Source organism: Triticum aestivum, chromosome 2A, assembly GCF_018294505.1.
Source record: "Triticum aestivum cultivar Chinese Spring chromosome 2A, IWGSC CS RefSeq v2.1, whole genome shotgun sequence".
Lineage (NCBI taxonomy): Eukaryota > Viridiplantae > Streptophyta > Magnoliopsida > Poales > Poaceae > Triticum > Triticum aestivum.
This window is the reverse complement of record NC_057797.1, coordinates 746,325,949-746,334,726: the sequence shown is the minus strand read 5'-3', so window position 1 is coordinate 746,334,726 and position 8,778 is coordinate 746,325,949. Positions and strand designations below refer to the sequence as shown.

General features: G+C 39.2%; 1 protein-coding gene across 1 annotated transcript; it reads left to right on the top strand.

Moving 5' to 3' along the window:
* Nucleotides 1-306: 306 nt before the first annotated feature.
* LOC123186382 (uncharacterized) lies at nt 307-954 on the top strand. Its single transcript, XM_044598160.1, has one exon. The coding sequence runs from the start codon at nt 399-401 to the stop codon at nt 741-743; it is 345 nt and encodes a 114-aa protein (XP_044454095.1). The 5' UTR covers nt 307-398; the 3' UTR covers nt 744-954.
* Nucleotides 955-8,778: the final 7,824 nt, after the last annotated feature.

Genomic DNA, 8,778 nt, shown 5'->3' with positions numbered 1-8,778 from the left:
CTGCCTTAAAAACATGAGATCCATTTATACCTGGATATATGAGAATCAGTAGCTAATGTGTAATACTCCCTCTCAAGTCTCAACCTTAGTATAACTTTGTACTAAAATTCGTATAAAATGAAGATATTTATTTTGACACGGAAGAAGCACATGATTTGTCACGTATGAAAGCGTACACCGGCACACGAGGAGTAATATGTCAGGTTAAGTGGCGATTGCTAGCCCACGTGATTAAGCATAGTAGCCACGTACACCGGGATAAATGCCCACGCCTATCTAGCTCTATAAAAGCTAGTGCTAGCTCCGGTAGACCTCTACACGAAAACAACCCACATCAGGCATAAGCAGTGAGTGAGTGCAGCGACCTTCGATCAGCTATATCCTGCATCGATCTGGTCATGGCTGTAGCAATGCTCCCGAGGCTCGTTGCTGTGGCGGCGCTCGTCGCGCTGATATGTGCTGTTGCTGTGGGCCAGGTACCCGCACCTGCCGTCGGCGGTGCGCCGGTGTGCGACTTGGTCGATCAGGACGTCGTGAATGCGTGCTTCAAGAGCTTTGGAGAAGGTATGAAAAATGCCATTGCAGACAGGCGTTTTTCGGGGGGTAAGGTCATTAAGGTTGGAGTGGACTGCTGCATAGCCTTTGGAGGCCACTCGTGCCTCTGCAAGATGAAGATGGCGTGGAAGGCTCAGGGCAAAAGTGCCCAGAATAATGTGCAATGCGTCAGGGAAAAGGCATGTTAGTGACTAGTGAGCGTGTCATGCATGCAAGACCTCTAGTTCGTTGGATATGTGTGTTTCTTGCATGTTGGTTTCAAGCGGTCGATGTCCACACGCTCCTTGTTTGCTTTTATTTTCTTGTGTGTGTCATGTGAGTTTGTTCTGTTTTTCTACGTATGTGAGCGTTGATCGGTCACTTGTGTCTTTTTAGTTTGTACCAATCAAAAATAATTGTGGGTGGAATTTCTTGTTTCATCCTGTTTTGTTTGTATATTATTAACAAAAAGCCCGTGCGTTGCAACGGGAGAAAAAAAATATTGTATGTCCAGATAGCTCAATAAGCATGTCTCAAGACCATTCATAGGTCCATGTCCTCTATTTGAACACTATGGCTCATTAGTGTCGCCACTTTTCATCCTCTTTCCATTCTTGTTTGGCGAGATCATGAGCGATGCACAAAAATCCTCTATCATAGGTTAATATAATAGGAAGACCATTAGTATTGCATAATGATCCTCTATCATGGGGTAATATAATAGGAAGATTATGAGTGTGACACAAAGATCTTCTACTCTAGGTTAATATAATAGGAAAAAATGAGAACATTTTGTGAGCCAAATACTCCAAGTCCGACTCCTCCTTCGTCGGTGACGCGCATCAGTTGGTCGAGTGAGCGGGGTCATGCACAATGATAGATAGATTTTTTGGAAAAATATTTGAGCCATTTATGGTTTGGCCCCCGAGTCCATTAGCGACAAAAAAGTGTCATGTTTTTTGGCAAAAAACGTCATGAGCTGATCGAGGCTGGAGTCTTTGGACATTAGCAAGGCCAGCGTCATGCTTTCTTTCGTTTTGTATTTGACACGATGTCGTCCAGCTGCCGAGGATAATGTTTCAACAAGACTGCATGGCAGTACCTTTGTTTTCGCTACACATCAGCTGCTTCCATGCGCCCCCTATATAAGCCTCATTGTAGGCGTCTCAAGTCATTGTTGTGCATCTTGTATGTGCAGCATATCGCAATCTTATTTCCATAGCTCACTGTTTGTTTCCAATGGAGGCTGGTTGATGTTACAGAGAATTATGGAACGTATATAAACTGATGGGTGCATATTTATCATAGCGATGTGGAACTATTTAAAAAAAACACATCCAAGTATCATCACGGCTGTACGATAGCCTAATTTTGTTGCAGCCTGAGTTGTAGTCCCACCGACGTCCTCCTTTTTTTCTTTAGCACAGCTCATTATTTTTTGCTTTCTTTGGAAATCAAAACCTGGCACCAGCCCATAACGTGCGCAGCTATTGAACTAAACCTCATTTAACAAAGGAACTACTTTTAAACAAATAACTGAGCTAGCCCAGTTGGTCGTGTCACATAGTGCTTGATGTGTGGGCAAAAAAAAATCAAAACTCAATAAATGATAATATAGGTGAACGGATTAAAAAAATAAGAGAAACGCATCTTGCTTTAGTAGTAGGTATTAACATTAGAGTGTTCTTTTACATGAACAACTGGACAACTTTTTTCCTTGTTAGGCTCGGACGATTTGATTGCCCATGAGCACACAGGGGTCGCTCATCCAGACCCTGCTCTTGATTAGACTTTATGAATATTTAAATTGCATGAATTTTTTTAGCGTTTTTATGAACATTTTTTATAATCATGTGAACATTTCCAATAGTTATGAACATTTTATTCAGTGGCACAACTACTTTTTTAATAAGGTATGATATTTTATAAAAATTGCGCAAACAAATAATTACATTTCACGAACATTTTTAAAAACAATTCATGAACATATTTTTAAACATGTGAACAGTTTTTCAATGTCATAACATTTTGTAAACGTGTGAACATTTTTTAAGTTATGTGAATATTTTAAAAAATATTTTTTAGATGTCCTGAACATTGATTAAAAATTGCGCAAATAAATATTTACATTGCATGCACATTTTAAAAACATATCTTAACTGGTTTTTGAAACGTGTGGACATTTTGTTAAATGAAATGAACTTTTTGTAAATGTTATGAATATTTTTATAAATTTGCAAAAAAAGGGTAGTCCGTGAAAACATTGTGAACAATTTTGTTAATACATATTGGCTATTTTTAGTGAAGCATTTTTATAATAGTTCAAGAAATAGCAAAAAAAGAAGGAAAAATGTGCGTGAAAACAAAGTGTAAGACAAGAAAAGTAATAAAAAGAGTCAATTACACTGGTGGTGCTAGAACTTGGCGTAATTGATCACTTTAGTGCTAGAACTTGTGGTGTACATCGAAGTGGTGCAAAAACTTGGCTCGGGCGTGCAAATACGGTGTTACTCGTGTTTGTATACGCCAGCGACGATGATGAGGCATGCCAGCCTGGCGTAGGGCCCGCTGTCCGTGAGGACAGGGCGGGTGGCGCGTTCCTTTTGCAAAAAAAGAAAACCTTGGATTTTTTTTCTCACGTAAAAGCCACTTTCACGTGTATAGTAATTTGCATGTATGACATCTGGTGGGTCCAACGTGTCAGCAAAATATCACAAATATATAATAGAATGAAAAATAGGCCATAGTGAATCCGAACTAGTGTTCTCGGTCTAACAGGCGTCCGCGGCTAGCCAACATACAAAGATATCATTTGATGTTTTTTAGAGGGAAAGGGCCTACGCCCCAGTTCCATTTTCATAGAAAACAAAACCAACAGTATCAGTTATTACAGCACTCGAGGGTGGATAAAGGTATCAACCCCGGCACAATCCTAAAGGAAAGACACAAATAAAAAACAACTAAACCCAACAGACCATACACAGGGGCCTGTTCTTACCCTACGACAGACACATACGTGTACCACAACCTGGGAAACTCAACAAAAACAACCTACACTAGCAGCTCCAGCGCCAAGTCGTCTTCCTTTCCACCTCTGCGTGCTAGCCTTGTCCTGTACTTAGCCCACAGCTCCTGTTTTATCAGCCTGGCCCTGGTCAGAGTAACGGCGGAGGATTTCTTGCAGCATTCCATAAGGATGTCATGCTCGTCACCAATTGCTCTCTTGCGCTTCCCACACACAGGATCTGCCACTGATGACAAAAGGTTGCAATCTTCCTCAGGATAACCTGTAGACCAAGCCAAGATTTACCATTAAAACACATATTGTTTCTGCACTTCCAGATAGCCCCGAGAGTGGCAGCATTGATCAGATTATTGGTCTGGTTACGATCCTCATGAGCCCACATAGTAGCAACTGCCTCATATGCGGCTTTCCCATTCCTATCAGTTAAACTGTAAATAATCTTCCAAATCTCCTGGGCCACCACACACTCAAAAAATTCATGGTTAATGGACTCCATATCACAGCAAAACAAATAGGATTTGTCTTCAACATTTTGTCTTTTACTCAAATTATCTCTAGTGAGCAGTTTGTTGTGAGAAATCAGCCATAGGCAAATATGGATCCTAGGAGGGACATGTACCTTCCACATATCAGGGATGTGAACAGGCACAATCCCTCCAAAGTTAACAAAAGTATACATGGATCTAACAGAATAAGCACCATTAGATTCAAATTTCCACACCATAGCATCTTCCTCATCAAAGAAACAAATAGATTGAGCTATGCTAATAAGATCATACCACATGAGACCCAACCTATGATCTACGCATCTCCTGAAGGTTATATATCTTCAAATTATTCCCATCCCAAACATCAGCAATAGTGATGTTATGTTCATTGGCAATACAATAAAGCTCCCAAAACTGGATGGCAAGGCTAGAGTTACCAAACCATTGGTCTTCCTAGAATTTGATCTTCACACCATTACCCACATTCCAGGAATAGCCTACCTTGGCAGCTTTAGCAGCCCATAGGACTCCTTTCCAAAAAGGAGAGGAGTTAACCCCAGGACAAGAGAAAATGTTGGGGGCTTTGGTACTATATTTATAATCTACAATCTGCTTCCAAATCTTGCAATCTCCCAATTGGTATTTATACAACCAGGAAGCCAGAAGGCTAAGATTCATATCAACAAGATTAGTTATACCCAACCCACCAAACTCTTTTTTCTGGGCAACCAAACCCCAATTGTCAAGGTGATATTTATGATGTCCCTCATAGTTGTCCCAGAAATAATGAGCCATCTGTGAGTTAATCAAATTGACAGCCCACTTGGGGAATTTGATCATACTCATCAAGTAAGAAGGGATGCTAGCTAAACAATACTGAACTAGGACTAGCTTCTTGTCATACCCTAACAGTCTACCTCTCCACCCAGTAGCTCTCTTGAGGACTTTATTATCAACCAAAGGTTGCAGATCCTCCCATCTAATTTTGGAATGGTGAAGAGGGAAACCAAGATATTTTATAGGGAAAGAGCCAAGGCCACAAGATAAGGCCTGTGCCACACAGTTGGCCTCATCCTCCCTAACATTAATAGGGACAAGATCACACTTATGAAAGTTGATTCTCATCCCTGACATCTGCTCAAAGCAGGAGAGGATCCATTTCAGATTTTTAGCATTATCTACCTTGTTACCAGGAAAAGCAAAGTGTCATCTGCATATTGCAGACTAACAACCCCTTGAGGGAAGACCTCAGTCATCATCCCCGATATCAACCCAGCTTTGGCTGCTTTAATAAGCATTTTACTGAACACATCAGCAACCAAATTAAACAACAGGGAGAGGCAGGGTCACCTTGCCTAACCCCTTTAGAGGTCTCAAAGAACTCACTACTACAATCATTAATCCTAACCCCTACGTATCCCCTATATAGGAGGGATTCAACCTTCTTCATCCACTTTTGGCTAAAGACCCTATGATACAACATCCTAATAAGGAATTCTTTACTCACTTTATCATAAGCTTTCTCATAGTCTAGCTTAAAGACAAATCCTTCCTTCTTATTAACCACAACATCATGAATAATTTCATGAGCAGACACCACACTCTCAATAATAAATCTACCTTTAATAAAAGCAGTTTGGTTGAGAAATATGCGCTTGTCACAAACATCCCCCAACTGATTAGTAACACATTTAGCAAAAAAAAATATAACTACAATTGGTAAGGGCTATAGGCCTAAATTTCTGAATAATGTTAGCATCATTCTCTTTAGGGATAAGGGTCAAAAGGGAGAAATTCAGCCTATACAGGTCTAGCTCATTCTTATTCCAAGCATCAACCATCAGCATGAAATCCTCTTTGATGACCTCCCAAAAATGCTGATAAAAGAGAAAGGGAAAACCATCAGGGCCTAGTGCACCTTCAGCATAAGAGCCAAATACAGCAGCCCTCACATCCTCCTCAGTAATATCAGCATCTAATTTCTGATTATGACTAGGAGACACTACTTCTGACTCCTCCCAGAAGTTATCCTTCAGAAAAATATCTAAACTAGGCTCCCTACAGAACAGCTTCTTGTAGTAATCTACTGCAATATTAAGGATCTCTTTAGTATCGTCAACAGGGCCATCCTCTCCTATCAATACAGGAATCTTCCTTTTCCTCCTTTGATTAGCCAAAGCTTGGAAATAAGCATGGATACTAAACCTATCCATTGTTTGGCTAAATAACGTAAACTAAAAATGGGGAAAAATAATACAACCTTGGGGATTTTGAACATGTGATATTATAGATAAGAGCCGGTCGGCGCACCAACACAAACAATGGAATATTGATGACAAAAGAGGGTTGTGAATCATTATGTCTACAACAGAACGCCTGCTGGGCTAAAACAAACTAAAGTTAGTGCGGCCCATTTAAAACATGTTATTTTTTCTTCTTTTTTCTCAAAATTTGTAAAAGAATCTAAATTATAATTATATATATAATTTGAGTATGTATTAGTTTGAGAATCTGTAGTTCGATTGCACAGTAGGCTCGTATTGTTTTCCAAACATATATCTATATTTATTAAAAATACATACATATTTTTAGATAACAAACAAACTTTACCGAAATGCATAAACAATTTTAAAACAACATAAAAAATTTAAAGCATGATAACTTTTATATAAAACATGATTTTTTGTTTAAAATATGTATTTTTTTAAAATTATATGATAGTTTGCTCAAAAAAGTATTTTATAAAATTACTTTAGTACTTTATTTATTATGCAAACACTTTTTAAAATTTTAAAAATAATTCATAATTAATTTTATGATTTTCTTAAGTTAATAGGTGAGCATTTGTTTTGTCTAATTTCTGTTATTTATATGTATGATATTTATTTATTACGCCCTTTGATGAATAATAAGTGTTGCAGCTTTGAAATAAGGTTGAACTAATCTTAATTCAAAACCGCGAAAATTATTTTAGATCGGAGGGAGAATTCTTTTTTTTTTTACAAATTTCGAAAACTGAAAAAAAAACTAACATAAATTGCAGCCCACGATCACATCCTGATATAGACATATAAATTGTAAAGACATGAGACTCCATGGTCGTAAACTTTTTCTAGATTAAATTCCTAGTTTACGTTACTTAGCTCTTCTTGTTAGTCTACTTACATTATATATTTAGGTAAAAGATATAAAGTTTCCGTATGCTTGCCTGTCGGGAAGTGAATTCTTTGTTGGTGGCTAGCTGTGCGCGCTGTTTCAACCGAGATCACCTGTTCGAATCCCACGCTATGTTATTTTTCATTCTATAATAAAATTTGTGATGTTTGCCGGACAGGTGGGACCCCATACGATGGCACACATATAAATTACTATACATCTGATAAAAACGGAAAAAAAATCGGTGGAGACCGGCTCCAAACCTCCTCCTGTGCAACCCCGCCTTCGATTCGCGCCACGTGGACAAGCTCTGCATCAAACGGATCGTCTCCTCCGCATCAGTTCCCAAGCGTTGCTCGGCTCCAGGCTCGGCTCGGCTCCTACCTTTCCAGAGTATCGCATGGATCCCGGGCGTTGGGGACTCGATCCCGACTGCCGCGACCGGTTCACGACCGCGCGCGCCGCCGCTGCGGATTCGCCTCCTCCGTCGCCTGAGTTCGCCTCCGCCGTCGCCTGCAATTGCCTCCAGCAACGCTCTCCGTTTCCGAATCTCCCGCCGGCAAGGATAGTTTCCCCACCCAGCTCTCCACCTCTCGTACTGAAGTGCTTGCTGTGTCCTGTGTATATATGCCGCTGTTGTTGCTCTTGCTGGCTTGCCTAGTACTCCATTACAGTGCAAATACCTTTCATTTTATTCATTTTTCACCCATTAGAAGCACGAGTTAATCATCTACATGACCACAACATGTATGTAAACATCTTACCGGTGCTCTTTTATTATATCATCACTGAATTTTGATAATGCAGTTCACTAAGTACATATGATTTTTTTAGGATTAAGTACATAGTATGATTTAGTTATCACTTGCACCTGCAGACTCAAACTTTCTTCTAAGTGACAGCTTTTCACTGCAATGAATGGGTTCAAGGTGTGATTTATACTACTGTTGGTCCAGAAAATGGTCAAACTTATGCTTTGAGGAAGGTATCTTGTGTCCTGTCAGGGTTCTCCAAGCCACCAACAAGTTGCAATTTCACCTAGCAGAGCGAGACATTGTGGATCAAGCCTGCTGATGCAGTGATCAAATAGTGTAGAGATTTTCTTTAGTGGTCAGAAAATACATGTAGAGAGATTTCTTATAGACAAGTTGAAATGTCAATGTACGATGCATGCAATGAGCTAATTGTAGATTGTGTCACAGGATGAAGTTTCAAGATTTATGAAGACATGTATTTTCCATGTTAGTTGTCCTTAAGGCTGACATGTTTCATAGTTGACTCTTGCTCTTAGCCATCTTAATGAGGTTTCCTCAAGAAAAAAATATTTATAGAATAATATAGGATGAAAAGGTTCTTGCTCCAATAAAGTTTTATGATTTTTGTGCTTCTGGTTTGGAAGCTACAAAAACAATGAAGGAAGATTGTCCAGATTTTCAAACAGATTGTGTTCTTTGACTTGAGTTGAAGTTTGAGCCTACTTAATAAAAAGACAAAATTAATATCCTTGATAAAGTTGTACTAACTCACTTTTGAAGTTTCCAGAAAAAAATATTTATTTGAAACATTGATTTTATA

Bases quoted from the DNA above. Each gene is read 5' to 3' on its own strand.
- LOC123186382 (XM_044598160.1), top strand. From the start codon at position 399: ATGGCTGTAGCAATGCTCCCGAGGCTCGTTGCTGTGGCGGCGCTCGTC.